Source organism: Zophobas morio, unplaced genomic scaffold (assembly GCF_036711695.1).
Source record: "Zophobas morio isolate AGI-343-1 ecotype UQ-CSIRO unplaced genomic scaffold, CSIRO_AGI_Zmor_V1 ptg000019l, whole genome shotgun sequence".
Lineage (NCBI taxonomy): Eukaryota > Metazoa > Arthropoda > Insecta > Coleoptera > Tenebrionidae > Zophobas > Zophobas morio.
In genome coordinates, this window is record NW_026972124.1 from 1,313,890 (window position 1) to 1,339,752 (window position 25,863).

General features: G+C 36.5%; 2 protein-coding genes across 10 annotated transcripts in view; one reads left to right on the forward strand and one right to left on the reverse strand.

Moving 5' to 3' along the window:
• LOC135131212 (agrin-like) overlaps positions 1-2,555 on the reverse strand; it is a 147,729-nt gene extending 145,174 nt beyond the window's left edge. For all 6 annotated transcript variants that reach the window (XM_064058820.1, XM_064058817.1, XM_064058815.1 and 3 more), the window contains exon 1: positions 1,947-2,555. In XM_064058820.1, the coding sequence (XP_063914890.1) occupies positions 1,947-2,436 (490 nt within the window). In that variant the 5' untranslated portion in view covers positions 2,437-2,555. The remainder of the gene's footprint in view (positions 1-1,946) is intronic.
• The window catches only part of LOC135131219 (pancreatic triacylglycerol lipase-like), a 173,906-nt gene extending 148,304 nt beyond the window's left edge, over positions 1-25,602 (forward strand). For 3 of the 4 annotated variants that reach the window (XM_064058836.1, XM_064058835.1, XM_064058838.1), the window contains exons 2-3: positions 24,489-25,415; positions 25,471-25,602. In XM_064058836.1, the coding sequence (XP_063914906.1) occupies positions 24,489-25,415; positions 25,471-25,528 (985 nt within the window). In that variant the 3' untranslated portion in view covers positions 25,529-25,602. Of the gene's footprint in view, positions 1-24,340; positions 24,452-24,488; positions 25,416-25,470 lie in introns of those variants that run through there. The other variant, XM_064058837.1, reaches the window with a different exon arrangement.
• Positions 25,603-25,863: the final 261 nt, after the last annotated feature.

Below are 25,863 nucleotides of genomic sequence, written 5' to 3' on the forward strand. Positions count from 1 at the left end.
TAGCTCGTTACGCAGCAGCATTTTTACTACTGTCGGATAATAGCGGACAATCGTTAAACCGACGCCCCTGTCTCAAAAATACAAGACTATCATAGGTTAAATAGAAGTAGCGTGCCAGATGACTGAGGGTCACGCTGCGCCAAAGTTATAAATTACACGGCTACTGACAGCGCTTCCGGTATTTGAAAGTTGCAAAATTGAAATATGCGCTTAATGAGTAGATGCGCGAATCGCGTTTTAATTTTACGACAAAACAACTTTATTAGCGCCGCCGGAGCGGTCAGATTTGTCAAACGTCATCTCGAGGTGACATTAAAATAGCAATTAAAAATCACGTTCTAACGAGCGTCCCACGCTGCTCGTCGAAATTTGAATAACGTTTTGGCGTAGTGATGCAATTCTAGCTTGTTTACTTTTTTTTTTCGTTTCTGGTAAAAAGAACAACAGTGGCGCTTTTTCGTGGACCACCTGAAAGCGTTCGCTCGTGATCCGAAAATTACGTTCGTTTGCCATTGACGTGGCGTAATTTATTAGGTGTGGGTACCGTATTAAAAATGAATATCGCGGGTAAATTGGAGTGTCACAAAATGTGTAAAACAACATTTTTGTCTTCTGGCGATACGAAAGGTCAGACACTGGCTGCAACAACGGCTGCCGCCAAAGTCGGGCCTCGGGATGTAAAAATGCAAATTTTACAACTACATACATGTGAGGAGTAATTTTATTATTTTTCCTGCAATTACTCGACCCAAAAACGACGTAAGTAGCCGCGACGCCTACTAAAATATTTCAGAAATTTCAAGTAACGTTACTTTATTAAACGAGACCCAAATAGATAATATCGACGCTCTATATAGAGTATGCTGTACTTCCTAACTTGAATCGTTCTCCTCGACGCCAGGACAAGAATTAATTGCGTCTTTTGATGAATTAGCTCTGAGCATAATAATTATATCGCACAAGCACCAGAGCGACTGGTAATTCCATCAAATGTATAAACCACATGTAAATTATGCATGGCTTAAGTTACGTCCAAACACACTCCGACGACAAAAAACGCGACCGACTGTCCGCTCGCATCTGGAATTGAAGTGAAAAATTTTCACATAGTACGAGAATGATGAAATCAATTTAATCCATTTTGACGGCGACCCATCGGGGGGCGAACGACGGCATTATTTATTGCTAAAATCTGTCGAGAATTTATATTTTTCGTAATAATTGCCATAAATCCTGGCCAGCGCGTAGCGTGCGATCGAATAAAAAACGAATCAGACTAACCTAGGTACGACTTAATATACGTCTGTTCTTACCCGGCTTGACAAGTAATTCAACAGCTTAGCAGCAAGCTTGAATCAAGAAACAATAATTGTCGGCGTTAAGCATAATAATCCGTAATATCTTTCACATAAATCTTGCTCACTTAGATGCGGACTAATGAGAAGGTTCACGCTTTTTGGAAAAAATGCGATCGTACAGAGTGCACCAAAAGCGTGGTACCAGCTCCTAGACGTAGGTACTGCAAGAGTTTCGTCGGTTTTCGACAACTGTAACAGAGCTAGAACTTTACGTAATTTAAATGATAAAAAAAACAAAGAAATTACAAGAAAGAAACGCTAAAAATTAAAGTAAGATTAATTTGATTAACCGCTAGCTGTTGGTGTGTAATTGGGTTACACCTGTTAAACAACTTACACTTAGTAGTAGTAAGAAATATAACTAAACTGTAACAAAAGTATTTTTTTTTTTGCAAAGCAGACTAGAAATAAAGTAACAAGTCTATGCTTTTGTCGCGTCCTGTAGCTAGGACGAAACCAGTGGCGTAGTTTATCAAAACCCCGGTATGTTTTTCCTGAGTGGAATGTAGCCGGGTGAAATACGTGGGCCGTAATCTTCTAGTTCTAACGCAATTTAATGCAAAGCGGTTTAAAAGTCGCGTCACTTACCTTTAGTAGCGGCGCTAACCCTGTCAAGATTAGTTAGTGTAACTGGAACGGGGCTAATAGTGAGATGAACATCCGCTTCCTGGAGCTTTTCCGGTTTTCGGCCTATAAAGATGGCCATGTACCTATATCTTAATACTTGTCTGCACTTAACTCCCTCGCCATCGTACAAAGTTTTCAGCACTCTCACTTCCTGATTGTCCTTTAATCCTGCGTTATTTTTGAAATATCGCTTAACGAAGACCGTGAAGGCGATCGTGCGATTGTTAGGATACTGTACGTCGCTCGTCACTTTCCCCGTGAAGACAAAATTGGCGAGATCGATCTGCTTTTGGAGTTTAGCCTCGTTCTTAATTATGTGCTCGTCGTATTTGCACCGGGGCAGGAAGACGGGGTGCGCCGAAATTTGGCGGCGCGCCAGAGACCCGTGACGATTGTTAGCATAGACGTGTATTAGCCAAAGGGTGGAGAGTACCAGACATATTCGGAGCATGCTGAACTGGCACGTGGCCTGCACCCTTTTTGTTGACGGTGTTATGCAGGCAAGAAACACGCACGACTAAAGACACGGCATGACTGGCTCAGCACTCTACCACGCACGGTACCGCTCCTTCCTTCAGCTAGCTTAGCACTAACATCGCATCTCAAGAGATTTTCTATCATAGCTGGACCCAGATTGGTCATCCTGGCCGCAACCCACACATTCAAATTAGAGTTTAATTAACCGGTTAATGTTTACACGATCTTTACTTAAATAACAATCCTCCAGACGGACAGCCCGACAACTTTTACCTCGTTCCTCAACTTTACTCGACCCGCGCCACCGCGGACAACTAATCACTCCATAATTACCCTATTTAGGACCAAAACGCACCACTTAGACTCTTCGCCTTTCCATTACCTCGCACCTCGCTCGCCGAAAGGCAGTCAGCCGCAACCCGACAACCGTTCTTCAAACTGACAAATCCATTCAAACATCACATCATTTCAAAAAACAAACTCATAATTATTATCATTATTTTCATTAATGTCATGTTTGACATAAATTATTATTCAACATAACTATTAGAAACTCGAAAATTCTCGATTTTTAATGCACCAATCTGTGAAGACCTACGAGACACGAACCAGCTTAAAAGCACGTTATTAACTGCTTTAACTCATTTTATCCACAACTCTAATGTAGACCGGATCTCACCTAAATTTTATCTCTACAGATGAAAATATATTTTTTTGTTGACAGACAGATGGAAACATGAGACCTACTTTTTCATGCTCTAGGGGTTATGAAAAGTCGAGAAAACATATAACCGTTTGCCAGAATTTTTTATTTTATTTTGTGAGAAACAGGGTTGTGCGATTTTTACTTTTCGATCGTATGCTAAGGAAGTATTGTAATCGAGTCCACCGGTCGACTCTCTACTTTTACGTTTGCTCGACGTTTCGTGACACCTACAGTACGAAGAAATAAATCTCCCGTTTCCGTCTGTCTGTCTGTCTGTTTATCTGTTGTCTGTCCGGATTAAACACAAATAGTAAATTTGTTTTTATTAAAAAAAAGGTAGTCCTGCAATTGCAGGTTATGATTCCTTGTTGAATTTTCACCCTATATATCCATATTTTTAGAAAAAAAATCAAAATTATTCTGAAATCTTGCAAATGTTTTATGATTATCGTAAGATTGGTAAATCACTGATCAAAATTTATTCTTTCATCATCTCCCAAAAAAATGATGCCGTCATCTCAAAATCTTGCCGAATAAATCCTCTCTAAAATATGCAAAATATTATTACTCTATACTTGTGGTTTATCAAAGCACTCATATTTTAGAATTACAGTATAACCTCGATAATCCGAATTAATTGGAATCAGCACGTCGGAATCTATATCCCTGAATTTTTTGAGAATTTTTAGACCGCTTTTTCAAAAATGAAATTTTCCACTATATATATTTTCTCCTTATGCATGTATCCAAATTGATATGTGTCTGTCCTTGCAAAAATGTTGGTGACGTCATCACAAAATTTTGTAATGAAAAACTCCCTTGAAACAATTGCTTAGCACGGTTCTTTACATTTACTTTAGCATTACATAGATATCTTAATTTTAACTTGTGTTTTTTCATTTTCTTTAGTGTTTCAATTTTTTCATTTTTCAATTTTTCGCTTTTTAATTTCCTTTAATTTTCAATGTTTTTTTCGATTTTATAATTTTTCGTTTATTCAATTCTTCAAATTTTCAGTCTTTGAGTTTCCAATTCTTGGATTTTCCGATTTTTAAATTTTTCAACTTTGCAATTTTTGGATTTCTCAATTATCCGATTTTCCGATATCTTTAATTTTCATTATTTCTTTCGTTTTTTCATTTTTGATTTTTGCAATTTTTCCATTTTTTTGATTCGAAAAGTTGAAAAATCGAAAAATTGAAAAGGCGAAAAATTAAATATCGAAAAACTGACGAAAGAGTGGAAAATAGAAAAATTCCAAATCGAATAACTAAAGAAACGAGAAATAGAAACATTGAAAATCCAGAAATTTAAAAATTAATATAATTAATGAATCGAAAAATTGGGAAGAAGAAAAAACTATTCCAATCGAAAAATTGAAAAACCCAAAAATTGTAAAATTGAAGAACTATACACTCATTAAAATTGTAAAGTTGAATGTTTTAAATTATAATTATATATTATTAGATACATATTTAAAATGGAAACTATAAACATTGCAAATCAAAAACTGAAGGAACTAAAGATTAAAAAATCTAAAAGTTCAAAAATCGTAAAATAGGAAAATCCAAAGATTGAAAAATTTCACATTGAAAAAATTGGTCTAAAGAGTTTAGACAGTACTTCCCTCGCTGTCGGAAACTTGACGACTGCATGCCTATTGTGTTTTTTTTCTCATTACATTTTTGTAGTGTGAATTTAAAAAAAATTGCGATGACGTCATCAACATTTTTGCAAGGACACGTATATCAGTTGGGATAGATGTAGTGTAATACTAAGAATAAAATTATTGTATTCCCAAATTTTCGGGAAAATGAATTGTGTCGTTTTGAATATTGATTTGTTATAATCAATAAAATAACGAAACAATTTACTCACGTATACGGCGCCGGCGTGTAATATGAGAGGGAACTGAAAATCGTGTATGTATAAGCATTCTTAATTTAAGATGACAAGCGTAACAGCATACGTGAGAGTCAAACAGAGAAATTGTAAACAAAACGACCATCGGTTTTATTGCTTCGACTTCCGCTTATTATTTAAAACATTGGGTTTTATTTTAATTTTTGACGGTGGAATTCACAATTGGTTGATTATAAACATGTCTATACCACATTCGCAGAACCTAGTCAGCGCACAAAACAAATGCACGTCTGTAATGTTAAAGTAGATGTAAATAAACGTGTTACCCTTATGTTTCAACCGAGTTTTTACTTTAAAAAATTTTGTGTCTACCAAATTGGGTTGGTTCAATGTAATACTAATAATAAGTGTTGCCTTTAATTCAATCAATAAAATAAATTGACTTCAGTAATTTTTTTGAGCCACCTCTTAAGAAAATCTAAAAAATATGAATGGAATGATAAATCACAAGTACAAACTCATCATCTTTTTTGCATTTTAGATAGGATTTATTCAGCAAAATTTAAGGGTGACGTCATCAATTTTTTTAGGAGGGATGAACAAATACATTTTGAACAAAAGTTTACCATGCTTATAATAACTTTAAAATATCTCCAAGATTTCAAAGCATTCGGTTTTGTAATTCCTGATTAAATCGATAAAATAAATTCACGCCTTCATTAATTTTTTTGAGTCACCCTGTATATGCAAATTCAAAAATATGAATGGAATGATAAATCACAAGTACAGACTCATCATATTTTGTACATTTTAGATAGGATTTATTCAGCAAAATTTTGGAGTGACGTCATCAATTTTTTAGGGGGGAAGAGCAAATACATTTTGATAACAAATTTACCATGCTTATGGTAACTTTAAAACATCTCCAAGATTTCAAAGCATTCGATTCTGTAATTCCTGATTAAATCAATAAAATAAATTGACGCATTCATTTTTTTTTTCAGTCATCATATGCAAATCGAAAAAGTTTGAATGGAATGATAAATCACAAGAAGAGACTCACCATATTTTGTACATTTTAGAAAGGATTTATTCAGTAAAATTTTGTGGTGACGTCATAAATTTTTTAGGAGGGACGACCAAATACATTTTGATCAAAAATTTACCATGCTTATGATAATTTTAAAACATCTTCAAAATTTCAAAGCATTCGGTTTTGTAGTTCCTGAGTAAATTAGTAAAATAAATTTTGCGCATTCATTAATTTTTTTGAGTCACCCTGTATATGCAAATCCAAAAAATGTGAATGGAGTGATATATCACAAGTACAGACGCATCATATTTTGTACATTTTAGATAGGATTTATTCAGCAAACTTTTGAGCTGACGTCATCAAGTTTTTGGAGGGGATAACCAAATATATTTTGACTAAAGATTTATGATGCTCTTTAGAGCCTTAAAACATCTGCAACATTTCAAAACATTCGGGTTAGCAGATTCAAAAATTCAAAATGTTGTTTTATAATTTTGATTTTTTTTCCAAAAATCTGGACGTTTCGGGTAAAAACTCAATTCGGAGTCGTAAACACATGTGTAGGACTATGTTATTTTATACAATTTAAGACCTATTTACTATGTACAATTTTGAAGTGACGTCATCGCATTAGTGGTGGGGATGATTAGACAAATTTTGGTTAGCGTTTTACCATCTACATGATATTCCTAATATAAGTACAAAATTTCGGTCCAGTACTTTCGGAGATTATCTGTCTAATAAAAATCCGGGACGGCAGACAGACGGACAGACGGACAGACGGACAGACAGACGGAAATGGGAGACCTATTTCTTCGTCTTCTAGATCGAGAAAACGTAAAAGTAGAGAGTCGGCCGACGGACTCGATTACAATACTTTCTTTGCTTACGCTCGGGAAGTAAAAAGATAAATTAAAAAATCAGAACATTGAAAAACCGAAAATTTGTAAAATTTAAAAATTGAAAAATTTAAACTTGAACTCGAAAAATTGCAAATCGCAAAAACGAAGAAACAAAAAAAAAAAAAGAAAAACCGAAGAACTCAAAAATTCAAATCAAAGAAACTGCGGGAGTGTTATTTACGCCACAGATTTTTACTTTATAAGGGTTATCAGAAAACGAAATTCGAAATAACCTTGGACCAATTTTTTACTTCCTGAGCGTAAATTAAAAAGTATTATAATATCCATCCATAGTAGCCATCATGGCTACTTTTTTCCCTTTGAGCCTTTGAGTAGGAAAAATCAATTTTTATCACATAATTTCCGAAATTTCTGGACCGAATGTCGTCAAATTTCATATGTATGTTAGGAATATCGTGTATATGGTAAAATCGAAATTGATGACGTCATCTCCAAAATTTACAATAGTAAATGTTATTTAAATTTGATAGAAAAAGATACTCCTGCACTTGTTAATTAATAAGTATTGCGTTTTTGCCCTAGACATCTAAATTTTCGGAAAAAAGTACAAAAATGTGTAATATTTTGAAATTTAAATTTGAAACTGTTAAACCAAATGCTCCGAATAAATCGTTAATTAAAATTTATCCAAAAAAATTGATGACGTGTTCTCAAAATGTTGTTATGGAAAAACTCACTTGAAAGCCCACATGTATTTTAACTTATAAAAAAATAAATTCGCAAAATTAAATTTTATAATTTTTCGAAGAATCTGTATTTGTTCGCCTGTATTCAGGGGCAAAGGAACTTCTATTTAAATAACATTAGACCATTTTTTAAATGTAAGTGATGTAATTTTACAAATCGTAATACCTTAAAGCGCTTGCGGTGAAATTTACCACAGTCTTAGAAAAATCTTCTTCCTCCGTTCTCCCACCAACGCCACTAAGAACACTTTATCCACCAAAAACCAGAAGAAATATTTTCTTAAACCGTTTACACTTCACTTTGGCCCTTTGCTCGCCAAAAATCGACACACTGTTTTTCAAAAATCACTAAAAGTTCACCGAATTAGTAAGTAATCCGCGACAGATTATTCTCCACATCAAATACTCCTGATGTTTTATTTTTGAAAGAATTTAAATTGAACCATTTTTTTAAATCAGGAATAATACAATGGTAGACAAAAAAGAATAAAACATTTTCATTAATACGATACACCAAAACTGATTTAGTTTGAGTACAATACAGTATGCATTTTTTTCTGAATACAGATTCCGATTCTGTGTGCAAAATCCCTCTAAAAATTATAAATTCTAGTTTTTTGTCTCAGGGTAAAACCTGGTAAACTAGTGTTATTTGCGCTTTGCGGTTTCGCCAGTCGTGCTTACAAAAGGTGAGGCAAAAATTGTGTGAAATAAAGTTAAAAATCCCGTCTGTGCAGCCTTTGTTAATTAACGGCGATTTATTTTCACGCACACGTAGTGGCGTTAATATGTTGATGACGGCGGGCTGGAGAGTCCTTAAAAATAAAAAGAAAGCCTCATTAAGAATTGCGCCACGTCGCCGTAAATATAAGTTTTCAGTGTAAACATTCGACAGTAAACAAATGTTATTTTTGTTAACGATATGAATTAGAATAGGTCGGTTTAATTAATTTGAGGAGACAGAGAACAGGAATAGGTCGGTGTCTGTCGGAGTGGATATTCGATAATGTTAATTGAAATTTGTGATGTATTTGATAATGCGCGTGAGTAATTGTTGTTTAAAATAAATTTGTTGTTATCGAAATAATAAATCGTCTGTCGGAAACACGACGAATCTCCTTTGCGAGCGAGCGAAGTGTTGCTAGAATTACCGTAAAATATTATAATTCGGTTAATAACGCGCCGAAATTATCTGTCTAGTAACCTGATTTTCGTGTTCTGTCGCCGAAGAGTTGTTCGTTTTAAAAGCCGTTGAAAATTTTCTCTCGACTTATATGGAAGAAAATTACAAAGGCGATCACGAATTCAACTAAGCATAGCAGAATCAACACTGCCGTAAATTATAGTTATAATGTAATAGCTTAATAAAAGCGTAAAAGTAATATACATACCTCGACCAAAAACCCGTAATTTGAACGTTAAACCATTAATTATATTTGTAATTATGAACGAAAAGTCAACAGAATTATATAAATTATACGGAACCGAAATGTGATTTCGTTCGATTTTATGTTCACAGATTTGCTGCGGTAGGCACTGCAGTATTATACGCCGAAGAATAAGCATTAGTTTATTGACAGGTTGTTACAAATTGTACGTTACCGTGTTTGACATGCTATTTATCTGCTTACATGCAGGACCATATGTAGCAAGTTGCGCTACCGGGGCGCACAGTTCAGAGTTCATGTATATTTACATAATACCCATAATTCATCTATTATTTTATATAATGCGATATACGACATGATTAATGTCATCGCAGTGCACCAGTCGATTCGTATTTATTTTCGGCTCATCTCTATCGTCGAATCGATTGTCGACGATCGATGTCGATAATGAGGATTCCCGCAGGGCGGCGCTTTAGAACCGTTCTTATCCACCTACAACTACACACGCGTATTTAAACGACGATTTTAGTTAATTATTCTGCGTACTCGATCACTTTGTGCCGAAACTCCCAATTCGGAAGCAAATAATGCTCGATTTTACAATTAACGAGTCCCACACAAATCATTTAATTGTAATCGGTATCAAGCGAAACATTTAAACTGCGACATTTATTAAAATGCCCGGAATACGTCGGCCCCCGCTTCTGAATTTTTCTCTGATTGTTACGAGCGTTAATAGCTTATGATCTCGCAGAATAAATTCCAGGCTTAAATCTTGCTTTATCTACCTTATTCTAGAGAATAGTCCCGGAGGAAGCATTGATATCCTGTTGTGACTAAATACCTCATAAATAATCCCGGGGTTATGCAGTTATTTAATTTGGGCATCGGTATTTCCGGTAATTTTCTTATTTTCCTCGACGCTTTTCACGTTTACATTACCATACAATTGCCGAATAATGAAGGCGGTTCCGTTAAAAGGTTCGAGTGTTAAGTTTAAAGTAATCTTTACAACCAATATTTCCACCGACTGTTAAATAAATTATGAACTAAACGACGTAGTTGCCGGTTTGGCTGAAATTAAATTGAGGTCTTCTTTGCGGCCGGTAAATTGACGTTGCCAAAATAATATAACAAAGTAATATACGCCGTAATTAAATCACTTGCGGGTTTCGTGGACCAAATGGAGTAAGTACGTGTTGTACATTAGATTCGTAGATGTTAACAAGCGTTTTATAGTTTAATAATTCAGCGCAAATTGCGGCCGTAAATATTTCAGGGGACTTAAACAGGTATATCATTGTCAGCCATTGTATGATGTAATTTGATGTAATTTAGTAAATTATGTACAATTATGCAACCCCAACTATATACTATTTCTGCAATTATATTCACTACCACTGGATTAGCGAGGACCGCAATAACTCTTTAGTGAAATACAAAGTGCCTAGAAATGACTGCCCATCAAGCATCACCGGATACTTGCACTTAGTTATAAATGTAACCGCATAGCTTCAAACCGACACTGACTACTTACTTACTACGAACCATAAATCGTTTGATTGAACCATTCGTATATAAAAACCGAAAACTGTGCAAAACGGAAAAAGTGCCACAATAAGGAGGTCAAATAAAGGTTGAACCATTCAAAAAGCCAACAAACTTACCTTAAAGCTGTAAATAATGAAGCCACCGTTCAAGAGTTCAATTCGGTCTGTTGTTATTCACGTTACCTACAGAGCTTGTTTTACAAGATTCCGAACGTCTACTAAATAATTTTTTCAATTGTACACACACCATAATAGAACAATGAATTTGTTCCACATTTTACTTCGCTCATTTATTATGTTAAACAATTGAAATTTTATTTATAATTCTCTACTGTGTTGTTCATAAAACAAACTTCACAAAGCCAAGTACATAAACAAAGTGATTTATTTTTTAGTGTGCTTTTTCGCTTCAATTATAAATTTACCAGTTGTTCTACATGAGGTGTGTCTAACTAAGATATCAAGGGTGGTCGTATACAGCAATAAATGTCGCGTTCTTTGATATCTCGCCACGAATCTGTTTGATCTAAAACATCTTCGGTCACGTTTTGTCACTTTGCGGTTGCCAATTTGTTACTTTGTTCGACAGCAATAACGATTTACGAAAAAATATTGTCGGACACTCCCTGAAAGTTACCTCACTTTTCCTTAATTTGACGACAAATGTTTATCTAAAAGAGATTCAAAAACAAAAACGCACGGGAGAAATTATCTATAGAAAATTTAATAAGACGAGTTTAAATTCAAGAACGAAAGCTAAATATCTTCAACACGGAAAAATATCACTCGAGTAATTTCTAATATTGGGCGTGAACTGTAAATATCTTTTCGCCCTCCGTAAAGCTATTGACCAACTCGAGAAGCATAAAGCAGTAGAATTGTTTGCTTTTGAACTTAGACCGTGACTCGAGAATATTTTTTTAATCGGACTGTGTTTGTGGAACCGTGGTGGTACCTTAACAATATCTTTATCAAGAAGAAATGACGTTCCGTGGGAGGATTAAATTAAACAATTGCAGCGCTAATGGTTTCCAAATAATTCTTAGGCCAATTAATCGAGAAAGACGACTATTTTTCTTGGGGATTCGAGAGACTCTACAGTCTATTATTTATTAAGGTTGATGAATGAAGGCGTTTGACGACAGAGCACATAACGCAAACCTCCAATTTAAATGGGCTATTACTGAGACAATTTCGTGTTATTATTACAGTTATCACTTTTATTATGACGCACTTTAATAAAGCGCCCGATATAAAAGTGTCGTTAATAATATTATACAAACTTCTTTAAATCGTTTCCCTACCTCCTTAAATTTTGCATCGATTTTTGTACGTTTTATATAACGTAATGTAATTTCTGACGTCAGCGAGCAGCCGCAAGCTCGATTAATTTAGTTCACTCTGAACGTAAACGTTTTTCTGGTGGATTTTTGGATTTTCGAACGTTTAGAAAGCGAGTTAGCGAAGCGCTTCTGGATATTTAAAATTATTTACGCCCTTTGTTTTTATTATTCGAATAAAATGAATTTTGTGTCGAGTAAAAATAGAATTGCTGGTGATGGTGTAACGGGGCAATAAATTTTTCCGTGTAATGAGCGTGATCACACCATTTTAAGCAGTAATGTTAATAGGTATTGAATTAAGGGGTTTCTGACTAATTTAGAAGCAATAAAGTGTAGCTTTTAGAGCTTTAGTATTATTAGCTCTAGCTTTTAATTAATCGATTATAATTATACGGTTCAAGTGATAATTCGGTTTGATTACGTCGTGCGTATTGATTTAGTCGCAATTAACATAAAATTTCCATGTGTGCACAATAAAACTTGTGAAAGTTTCGAACGGAAGTTGGCGAAAAAAGCGAAATAGTTGGCCGTAAACGTAAATGACGTAAAGAGTGAAATAAAACGGCGGGAAATAAACTTTATTCGGAATAAGAACGTTAGCAATGGTATCATTTACTGAAGGATTGCTGTAATCGACAATGGTACGTATAATTACTTCCCCGGCGGCCTGCGCGTATTCCTTGCTCAAAGCTGCTCCTTCGTCCTGTCTAATCAAGTATTGGAAGTGAAGTTTTACTGTTCTATTAGCATTTATCGATTAGTCACGGTTGATTTAGACTCGAAGTTAACTGATTTAATTTGACCATTGAAACCGAGATCTGGCTTGGTTTCTTTTTATTCCAATTGAAACGTAAAATTTAATTTATTGTCAACTAATTTGAATTTGTCGCAAGGCGTGTGACACGTAATCGAACCGAATACAAATTATTTTTCTTAAGATGAATAATGAGCATCGGACGGAACGAGTCGTATTCGACTCATTACCTTGTCCAAGTTTTTCATTACGCGTAACCAACGACTATTAATCTTGCTCAATTAGTATTAATCGATATAAAAAGTAATCGTATGTCTACAATCCACTTTTGTGTGGCAACGGAGCTCAAAAGCTTAAATGTGTTTCTTCGTAATTGATTGATACGTTAAGCGCAACCTGCAAACCGCTGCAAACATAACCCAACAAAAATAACACTACGTATAATTATGCGCGTAACGACCGATTAGTTAGCGACGCCAACGTCGATTAGACGATAGATTTACGTCGTTACGAGCTGCTTGTTAGCAATAACGATAAACAACGACATTCTTGTAAATTTCGGATTTCTCTACATTTAAAACAAACAAAAATAAAATTTTAAAATGCGACGCACGATTCTTCTAGTAAAAATCATAATCCTGTCTCGTCGTTAAATAAAATAACGCGAGGATTGTGAGAAAAATTGAAAGTTCATCCTCCGGTACGTGTGACAAGAACCTGGTGGTGATCCTATTTGTCAGTGTTGACTTGTGTGGGCACTATAGTACGTGTTTACAAAGCCCTGTTCATGAATATCGAATGTTAAGGTGTGATCTTTTAAACTACCAACTTCCCCATATATGGAATTATTCCAAGTACCTCGTCCTATACGCTTAATTGATTGTCATAGATACTCCAAAAAATTTCATCTCCAATTTAGTTCAGAACAATCCGAAGAATGTCACTAACAATAACCTGCACTATTTCAGGTAATTGAATTTCATCTCAGACGTTGAAAACAGCACGGAAACGTGTTCAGAGATCAAACACTGATAAATTGTCGAGCTTTGATTCAGCAAACTTAATTAATGATAATTATATTAATTATAATTTTATTCCAGCGTATGCGACGCTATTTTCTAATTGCATGACATATTGCTAGAGTATTTAATGCGTTTAATCTCCGTTAAATGCACTCTATCAAAAATAGTTCTTATAAAATCGTGTTTGTTCATTATTTATGATTACAAACCATTAACAGCACATTAACATATAATAAAATAACAATTTAACCTTAAGTCTCATCGAACTCGTTACGAGGCTATTCTGTACGACGTAATTACACATTTTCTTTATTTATAACTAACAGGTATTGATTAATTGATAACAATCACTTCGCATCTGGGTTTTACGCTCGACCTGAATGAACTAACCGTTTGAAAATTTTACCAAAACAATCATATTAAAAGAATTATATAAATAATTCACGCGATTGTGGTGTCAACGGAAAACATATCTAAAAGCAATAAATATTCTTGTGCTTTAGTTACGTGTACGACATGATGTATACCTACATAAATACATATATTAAACCTTAAACTGCAAGTACAACACGTGTACTAATAAACGCTATTAACATTCGAACACAATAGAACAACCTAGACGGTTGTGTGACGATAATCTCATCAAAAAATATGTTTTATATTCTTTGTACAACATTATCTGCTCCTTTTTATGATGGAAACGGGGTAAAAGTTCTTTATTTATCTTTTTTGTTGATCCGACAATCGTCAGCGAGATATTAAATCATTCGAAATCTTCATCTACAGTGAAACTTCAAAAAAAAAAAACAAGTGAAGATGGTTATCTATAAGTTAATTACAATGGTACTACTAAAATTAGAGATTAATGATCGATAATATCAAATTATTTACACATTAACTACAAGTATTCTATCTATGTGCGTCACAAGATAAATGCTTACTTTGAAAAAGTGCAGTATTGTTGTTGTGTATCGCGTGATCTTCACTTCTCACTGTTATTTAATCATGTCCTGTTTTTAGCACTAGCAATTAATCGATTGAAAAATTTCCGAAGCTGTTATGTTTAATATTAAAACGATGTGCCGATAGTTGATCTCTGTAGCGGCCATCTCCGCAAACTTTGTACTTTACGACGCGTTTTATATATTTACTCGATTTAATGCACCATTTGGTAAATCTGCAAACCGAACTTCCTCCTCATCGGGGCGAGGCTAGATTTGTAAATACACCACCTATGTTTGTTTTACCTATAAAGTGAGACTCGTGGGAATTCTGCACGTAAACCTAAATATAATGTAAATTAAGCAGATGTATATGGTATTCTAACTAGCTTCTGTTTGAAAAGCGATATTTACACTTGGGAAGAAATGTTATTTCAGTTATTACTCAACGCAATTAGGAGAATCACTACTGCTACTGCAATTGGTTTTTGTTAAATAACGTAAAATTGAATTTTAGCGGAAAAGGGGGCGAGTTCCATATTCATGACGTCTCGCTTTATATTCTGTGCCTAGTTTAGCGCAAGAATCAATTTAATTGTGCAAGTAATATTTATGGAACGAGTCTCTCAACCTAACGTGCATTGTAAACGATGATTACGACGACATTTATGAGTTATTTAGCTTACCGATTACGTATTAACGCCAGTCTTCTGTATGAGGTTGTGCTCAAAAATTGCTCGTTGCCGTTTTAGTCGCAACAAAGAAGCACTTGGCTGCTTTTTTATTCGACGGAATATTAAGCGGCGTACCGCCGGGCGCCAATACCGGACCACTATTGTTAATCATTTTATTAAAATTATAAAATTGAGCAATATTTTCCAACCCCTCGAGCCGCCCCGCTGCGAAGGTTATTAGTAGACGCCGTTCCAGAAGAGATTACTTAGAAATAGTCCGTTCGATTCACGGAAATTCTAACCGTGCCTAACGATAAGACATTCGTCTTCGGTTAACGAATGCGGCGAGCGGTTCCTTTGGCGTCAATTTTTATGAATTTTGGCGTGGTGATTAAAAATTGCGTAAGAACGAATACGATTTACGTAACGAGTCGTTAGGAAGGAGGGTATGATCTTAATGAAGTTGTTGAAAATATTAATGAAAGTGGAAGCTACTGTTAAAGGCTCCTCCCTCCAGAGCCGATCGTTAAGTTAAATGCCTATAAACATTAGTTGGCAATTACGCTTGTGGTGCGTATGGAGTATTATAATAACATTAACATAACGCGACGAGAGGTACACAAGAATAGTGACAGAATTGACAGGCGTATTGTAAAAATCGAAACCGAAGCGGCAGAGGGCGTGGTGGCGGTCAACGAAGTGACAATAGAGCGGGTTCAAACGGTGGTTATTTATTTGCTTTATAGAAATGAATTGCGGCGGCGGCATTAGATTCATGAACTTGATTCATAAATTATGTTAGGACTTTACAAATGTGTGATGTCGCGTAATCATAAATTTAAGCTTTGTAATCGTCAGGTCTCGTTAGTCACAATATTGAAGCGCGTATGACTCGAGTTAACAATAACCGACGAAAGAGTGGCAGTGGGTGCACGAAATCGGCGGTCTTCCGAACCACTCCTGTAATTAATTACGTCGGACAGCCTAAGAATGGCAAGCGCAGACGTCTTAAATATTAGAACGAGTGGGATTCCTTTTGTGTTGAATCAATCATCGGTAATAGGCAGTGTGTGCAACCTGTTATTATGTCCTCACAACTGTGGCCGTAAACGAACAATGTAATTGACAGGGAAAAAGCGGCTATTACTTGTATTCCAATACATGCGAAAGCTCTATTCAACTGTTGTAAAGTATTACCGCTAACCAGTCGTATCAATACGCTCGCTACAATTCGAATCACAATCACAAAGACCAAATTAGTGTCGCCACCGATCCCCAAACTCTCAAACTGTTACTCCTCGCGTGATTCCCTTGGCATTCTCGGTAATTTTTCCTCAGGACTGAACGATTACGGAATTGGACGAGTTCTACGGGTGCGATTCCAATTTCTTACGATCCGGAGCAACCCTTGTCAAGCCACTTAAACTTTTTCAATTTTTAAGGCCACATTTCGGTCCAATTATTTTAATGCGACACCCATTTAGCAATTCTACGTTTTGATTGGATATCCCCGCGCCGACATGATCGCAAATCACCATTTTGCCCACCGCAAGACCGATCTCTAAAATACTACTTTCCGCGCAACCTACACAACAAATCATCGAGAAGTCGGGAGAAGCCGAGGCGACTAAGCTGGAGCTCGCCAGGATCGGATCCGATCCACAAAGCCTCGTAAAATATATAGAGTGCTGCAGACACGAAAAAAATTCAAACGCGCTCAACATGAATAGGACTCACTCAATGCAAATATGTACACGAGTAGACCGCGAAACCTACAGCGGCACGCTAATAACTTCGTACTACACCACAAGTAAGTCCAAAATGGAAAACGCGGTCGTCCTCGATTCGAACATTTTCCTTTAGTTTCTAAACGAAGTGCGAAATTTCACACAACGCTTGATTCGAATTAAAAAATTGTCCCTGAAGTCGATCCTTGGGGGACTCCCGCGGAAAATGTTTTCGTTTCGTCGATTTCCCTACGTGTTTGAACGAGGCGTGGGCTCGGTGTGTGCGAAGTGTGATAGATTAGATTGATGGAATTGTATGACAATTAATTAAGGTGCGAGCGCGCGAGTTGGCTTTGCGACTCGGCGCCGGCTCGCGATTTGTTTAATTGTGCCGATTCGAGCAGGGTTTTTGCGTTTCGCAATTAAAAAGTGCGGTCGGCGTGTGAAGTCGAAGCCGTCCCTGAGTCCGACATTCGTACGACGTGTGTAGTCGAGCGTTTCCCCTGTCGTCTCCGTTGTAGTAAAGCCTTAGGTTAAGCAGTAATTTTATAAGCGAAGTAGTTCCGCGATCGATGCTGGAGCTAAATTGATTGGTCATATCGTTTATTTACAATGCAAACTACCCTCTTACCGGCACCTGATAAAATCGGTACCGCGGAAGAGCCGATACGAAACCGACAAATCACATGTGTACTATGCCGGGCGCCATGACAAAGAACTTCTAAACAAAGACGGGAACACGTAGGAGTCAGAAGTGCATATTTTATTACTTATTGGCAGGATAGCGGAGTGCGGCTCCGAAGAAACTTAAGGCCACGTTGACACGTGATCTCTGATCCACAAACAAATGCCTTTTTAATTTTCATCTATTTATTCGCATGCTCGAATTATCCTAAGTAAACAATCCTTCCCGGAGACTGCGTCTTGCCGGATTCGGTTACCCCAAAGGAAATATTATTGATCACGTATCAATTTCATACTGTACACACATTATGTTATATTGGCTATGTATACAACCAGCAACTACTCAAACATGCTACTGCAAACTCGTAAACGATCAAAATATCGCCACCGCGCCGACAAAAACCAAAGCGATAACGCGAAATTTCGCCCGTAAAATAGCAAAAATCGGACAAATATTGGTACGAGAGGAAACGCGAAAAAAGTTAAGCACCTTTCGTCTTTCTTTACGAAACGAAACGAAACAATTCGGAATGAACGAAAAAGTAAAATTTCTTTCGAGCTCCATGAATAGTGAATTTCTGCTTGGTTCGAAAACATACGCCAATCGTGAAAACATGAAAATATTGCTTTCAATAAATGACGATACCTAATACTTTCTCAATTATTCATCATTGTTTCTCGCCGCAGACACAGGAAACGAGCTTTACTCCGACCGCACAAAAAATATATTTCTTTCAAAGGAAGCGGAGTTTTCGATAAAAATGCAATAATTTCGGCCTAAGTGTCATCCTCATTTACTATTCCGTACCTTCGTCAAACTCGCGTTTGTTTTGAAGCAGCACGTTTCGAATGCGTAAAATATGACAAAACGATGTTCACATATTAATAACGAAAGTTATTACAATGCCGTGATTTTATCACCTTCTGTAATCAATATATACAAAGGCCGCGTTTCGCTACGTGGCGATGCTATTTAGATTACTTCCACCGGTTTACGGTAAATCAACACTTCACTCACGATCTCGATTATGATCGATATAATCACTCTCAAATAAACAATGACGACAACAAAAAGACTTCGTCATTTAGTAGCCGATGCGTGGAATTTTTTGCCGCGCGATCTTCCTCCTCCCGATAATCCTTTGATCAATTTGTCTAAATTTACGGTAAACACTTACTGGATACCGAATTTCGTAAAATTGTAAAAAGATTTGGTTCAAGGACGATTTTCTTTTAAAACCAATGGCCCGATTTAATCGCAGCTTAGAGAAAAAGGCATCAAACGAGTGTTTTTGGTCTGTCAAAGAGTGAATTTAAATTTTTCAATGTGTCAGTTAAAAGTCGTTATTTGATGAATATTTTATTAAAGAATTCAGACTTTTTTTCAATAGACGCTCTAATTCTCTTTATTTTGTTTCGCTCCCTTGAAATCGTTCTTTTTATTGGAGTGTTAAAAGACTTTTAAGTGGGATAAGCGCACAATTAAAATAAAAAGTTTTAAACAGAAATCTATAGCAGATTACAATTAAACTTCAAAAGTCAGGTTTTTGTTTGAGTGCTAAACCGATTGGGGTGATACCGCGCATCCTACTATATTTTTGCGTACAAAAAAACAATACCGGTGTAAATTACGATTTTCTCGGATCGATTTAACTTTTAAGCAACGATTAAAATGTGAGTCGCGTTGCTGCAAACGGACATAAACGCGACAGTAAAAGTGCAAAACTTGGAACTAGATCTGAAATATAATTTATAGCAACCGTAGCTAATCCTCGCAATAGATTTCTCTGTTACTAAAGAAAGGTAGCGTCGTTCCATTAAACTGAAAACTGTTTCGATAACGACGCCGTCTTGCACAAATGTTTGAAATTACGAAATAAAGTACACACTATACGGTTATACATTACAGTTACTTTGCTGTATTTGGATCTGTGATAAAACACTAAGATACACGAACAATTAGTGATGGGCAAAACCGCGTTGTTTTATTGTTTGCTTAAAACCAGCTGCAAAGCACATTTAAAAGCTTTTTGCCTAAAAACGATGATAATGGATTTAAGGTAAATGCATCCAGGACAAACACACAAAAAAAGCACACTTTCGTCAAAGGATAATAAAAAAGTGTAAACAAACACAAAGCCGAGAGATAAACAAGTGTTGACATCTTCGCAAGATTTACATTTGAGGTTGACCCAATTAAATATGAAATCGCAGAGGGAAAGTTTGATCTTCTTTTGCAAACGTTATCTCTGTTTTCGTTTACAATTCATTTAAAAATAGAAAGATGGCGTCCACTGATACAGACACATAAAAGTTTAAAGCTCTAGCAAACGTGCTCATTTTGTTGTTGATAGAACTAACAACACAAATGTTTCGGAAAATGTTTGTCGATTGAATTATCATCGCGAAACAAGTAAAAACGATACTGCATCAGCTTTGTAAACGAGTTATTTTGCGACGAATTGCCTAAACAGAAATTGCAATCAAAATTGCTATTCCTAGACGATGTCTGTTGAAACATTCACTCGATCACAATTTGATCGAAATTTATTTCGAGGGCGCCATAGGTAATTCGTTCGAATTTCTCTACAAATCCGTCGAGTCGCCAATTTTAAAGTTATTTGTTAGAACGTCGCAGAATGAACGATTATATCGTGGACATAGATCGGTCAGCTATTATCACCTGTTCGACTCTGCATGGCGCCTCTGCGGCCCACGCAGTCTTTCTCTCGCGAGCCATTCTACGACTACTCTCACATTTAGGTTTTCGTAATTAGATGTTATAAGCGATTTAACATTTGTAATTAAGATACCTACCTTTGAATTCTCACAGTCACAAGACGAACGAAACTCAGGAAATGCCAAAAATGTTTCTCTCAGCACGTGCCGCTAACCCTTGCGCCTGAAGGTGAAAGAAAAATAAGTGTGTAAATATGCGAGTTTCGCGTCGAGGTTCTCGAAAGGACTCGCTCGAATCTCAGGCGAACGCCTACAACGGCTATCGACTTTGACAAAATCACGCGGCGAAGTTACCGCCGACGACCCCGAAAGACTCGGTCGGCCGTCTTCTCGGCCAAAGTGGAGATTTAGGCGTTAAATAGGTGTAAAGGTTGTACAAGAACGCTTTCAAAACGTTGAGGGCTGAATTGTTACCCCACATGTACGACTGTAAATCAGCTAGTCTATCTATTTGTAGACAGTCCAGGGTAACGTTAAGTGACTAATGGTGTCACAAGTTCCTTTAATTAATTCACCACACCGCTGTTGATAACGTAGATAAGACCTCCCTTGTCACAGTGACAAACCCTAGAGCCTGACACTGTAGTAATTATAGGACGATCCATAGAATGCCTCCATTATTTCTTTATCTTGATTTCCTAGTAAAATCAACTTCCTAAATTAAACTTAGACATTTGCCATCGACATGTTCAACATTCGTCCCATTAATCAACAATTTGACGCGATTTCAATAAACCCCCGAAACGGGCCGTTCGAACGGAACCCTCGTTTGCTCTCTCCACAAGCCGGTAGTATTTTTTCTTAAACAGTCCCCGAAGTTTATCTAAATTACTCACTCCAGGGAAATAAGAATTAATCCAGATCGAATTGATCCTTTACGTTACTACACTACTAAAAAGAGTCGATTCGACACAATCGCACCCCTCAGGACTAATCCTCGTTTTCTAATTAACCGTCAACAGGACTCTCCGAGCGATGCCACCTCTATTTAACATTTATACACGGTTCTAATTGCTGCTGATTCAACGTACGCGTTCACTTTCGATGCAAAACACGTGAAAGATTCACAGAAAACGCAACTCTTGAATAGTCCCAGATTCACTAAAATTCTAATTAATTGAACATCGAATACTGCAGCCGTCACTTCAAATAAAGAGGTCCAAGATAGACCGAGACATAGAACGCAGAGAAAGATTACTTCGAAAATAATATTCGGTGTCTAAGAGAATAGAGGATATTGTTATTGTTATTATAGTATCTTAAAAGTCAAGAAGGGCTTGTGGCAATTCCCAGCTTGTTCGCACGTAGTTCAACTGTCTGATATATCATAATTCTGTCTTTATTACAAGAAAAGCGAGCTTGTTTCAGAACACTATACTTTTGATTTTATTCTGCGTTGTCTTGCTCGCGTTCATCCGCCTGGAGAAATATCACCGATTTACATAGAACCGATTTTAGCTTTGTCTCAAAGTCGTAAAGATGAAGTGCATTGCACATTTTATTGCAACACCGATAGCAACAACGTGAAAGTCTGGCAATCCCTACAACATCTAAAAGAAATCTGAGGTGTTTATGTTGCATTAAATTTACCACGAAAGCTTTCATTTATCGCGCAAAAACTTATACGCATCTACGGGGAGTATTATTTTAATTGAAATTCTCGAAGTAAAGACGGGAGTTACGGGATTTTTTCGTTTATAATTACAGCAGCGTGACATGAACCAATACGCCAATAAGAGCCGAGTTTACTATAAATGTTAGATGCCGTTTGAATGACTGAAAACTTTATGTTTACAGTAGATGTATACACAACTGTATTGACGCATAAATGAACATTTCTCGGTAGTGAACAATTTTACCAACATTGACATATTTTAGGGACAAACCCTGCATTATAGATTGCATGACTGAGTCCATTACTAAGTTCTTGGTGGCATGCAACGTCCCTCATAAAAGTGACCACTTCCAACTTTTAGGTCACAATGAGGTGTCCATTTCAACGTTTCAAAAATGCTCTAACCGTGTTTGTCATATTCCACTCAAGTCAGCTCGGAAATCATCTTCTCCTTTTTGACTAAAATTTTTAACTTTTGTGAAATTTTAGGTTCCTACGTACTTGAAGCCGCCACCTTAGCCCAAAATTGTGAATGTGAAAGATTAACATGCACTTGTTGCGTAAATTTCAATTCTGCGAGAGGTAAACACGTATTTTAAATTACTAATTCAAGTTCTCCTTCTCTCTCTTTCGTGTTAACACCATCACACTCACATTTTTCATTTCAGCGTGCGTCGCAGCGACTTACGTCCCTGCCGATCTCGCCCTTTACGTCAACATTTTGGCGAATGGAGATTCCGTTTACGCAACTAAAATAGGTATTTCCAGTCCAGCTTGAAAATCGATGAGAATTAAATCGTTGTAGATTCTGGAAATTTTCCGATTTGTGCGCCCGTTTTTCCTCCGGCATGTTGGGCTTTCAATCGCATCCACATAGATAAAGACAATGTTCAAGTCTGTTCGGAAGTTAGAATTGGACCAGTGCCCATTCTCAAAGTGCCCTGTCTGGCATACGCCGGAGGCAATTTAATTGCCAGCCCCAACAATTACTAATTTTTTTGTGATGGACATTGTGCAAGGTTTTAATCCGCGTGTTGTTTATCGTGACGCTTAATCCTCATGTTATAAAATTTTGCAACGTACATGATGAATTCTATTATGTATAATCATATCCTTTGTCAGTGACGTTTAATAAAAGAGCGTTGATTCGCGGAAATTTTTTACACCAGATGGCATCTTCTTGTAAAATATTGTGCTTACATTTCTCCCAGCGAATAGGAAAAAAAGCAGTGTGTTCTTCGCTAATGCGCTAAATATGTAACCTGTATGAGACAAGCTCAGACGTGACTCAACTATAAAGCATAGAGGTGGTTATATTTTTATTTTAGCATTTGCAAAATAAATTTAAATAACAGGACAGCGACAATTAAAAATTTCCACCTGCGATATGCATGCAGGCTTTGTCTTTGAATTAACTATGCGCAATTGTTGATACTGCACGCGCAACTTTATTATTCCGAGAATTATACAATAACATTACAGATATTATTATGATTATTATTTTTCCACCTGTCACAACTGACCTCCCAGAACCACGATTTTATAATTTAAATTCACGAGATTTTTATTTTCCAAGGTAAAATAGAATTTCTGTCTTCTTATCAGGTCTATAAGAGTATAGATAGCCCTGTGCGGACAATAAAGATTTACACTTTAAACTTTTGCTGACTTATGGTAATGTGAACTTGTGAGTGTTTTATTTTTTGCGATAAGTTAATTAAACACCGCCAAAGCATTTATTTTTATAACATAAATTAATTTACAAGTAGCTACTTTGTTCACACCTGGATACATGCATTATGTGTATATAACAACGATGATTTGGCAGATAAAAATTCGAGTACCTATTGAAATTCTGTATCTAGATTCTCGTATTGTTATATCGACATTTTTTAAATAGTTTTTCTTTAAGATTCCAGAATTAGTGGAAATACTTAAAATGTTGCAAAGGAATGTGAAATGTTAACGAACTGTGTATTGTTTAGACTTTTGCAACTGATTTGGATCCTCAGGACTTAATACATAAGTTACAATTGCGAAATTAATAGCTCGTTTTTACCTCATATTTAATTGGCTATAAAGGGATCACATTCCGATATACCAATAGAATATCGACATGTATGAATAATTTATTATCTGTAATCCTATAGATTGTATCACAATTAAAATATTCTCGACGAAATATAACAACCTCTTAACTCCGATTTTTATCTGATTTTTTCGTGATAAGAAAATATATAAATTAGAACCGATTATTGTAGCCGTTAGAAAGCAATTACCACCAAGATGAAAATAGTAGTTTTGCTTTTGCTAGTTCTCCCTTTCGTCTTTGCTGGTCCTGGTAAGATCACATTTTTTGATTCCCTTTTTTTATACAGTCGAATCACTCATTCAGCTCAGGCCCCGAGACGCTACATTCCTCAAGAAAATGATCCAGACTTTAAAAGATACATAAACGTGGAAACCGAAAATGGGGAACTAAAGATGATTGATTTGAGGGAAGGAGGAACAGTCACACCTAGAGTCGGAGTATCAGACGTTGAATACGATCTCTATACCCGAAGCAACCAAGATTCTCCTTTCACCATCACCAACAACGATATAAACTCCCTGAGCAGCTCAAACTTTGATCCAAAGAAAGTCAGCATTTTCGTTTCCCACGGCTGGAACAACAATCGCGGCTCTTCAGTCAACACTTTGATCAAAGAGGCAATTTTTGGTAACTACGACATTAACTTGTTCATAGTCGACTGGAGCGGTCCTGCTAACGAATTCTATCTAACTGCCAAAAGCTCCGTTGTTCCCGTTGGTGAAATCATTGGTCAGTTTATCAATTCCATTCAAGACACGTACGGTCTCGACGGCTCGTCTTTCGTCTTGATTGGTCACAGTCTAGGTGCTCACGTCGCTGGGAGTGCAGGAGCTACGGTCACCAAGAAGGTGGCTAACATCATTGGTTTGGATCCCGCAGGACCTTTGTTCACTTTGGACCATCCAGAGGAACGTTTGGACGTTTCAGATGCTCAGTTCGTGGAAGTGGTTCATACCGATGGGAACCTGCTCGGGTTTGCTAGCTCGATCGGGGACGTCGACTACTTTCCCAACGGCGGAATGTCACAACCTGGTTGCGGTATTGATCTGGCTGGAACTTGTGCCCATGGTAAAGCTTACAGATACATGGCCGAAGCACTGACCAGAGGGCCCGTCTTCAAAGCTCACTTGTGCTCCGACTGGACACAATTTCAGGCCGGCAGTTGCAACAATAACCAACTGGGTGTGATGGGCGAAGTTCAGATCACTACAACGTAAGTAGATGATTCTGGTCACTAAAACAAAAATATGTATGGTTCTATTTTGCAGCACCCTGGGTGACTACTTCTTGGAAACAAACGCAGATGAACCGTTTGGACAGTCGTAAAAAGGTTTCCGTAGTCGCAAAAACTGTAGATGATTTATTGTATTTGTTAAAAAATACACGTATATATTTATAGACACGAATTGTTTTATTGTTTCTAAGTGAACACTATTTTTTAACATAAGCGAATATTATCCTTATCACATTCGCTTACAGTAGGAGATTTATAGACTCGGATTAACTTCTAATCCCGGAACGAATAAAAACAAGATTGTATTGGATTCCCCACAAATAAAAAATATTATAACTCTGACACTTTTTCGTTTTGCAAAGTTCCAAACATGATGAACCCAGTGGTTTTTTTGTTCTTGATTCCTTAGTGCGTGGTATCCTTTAAA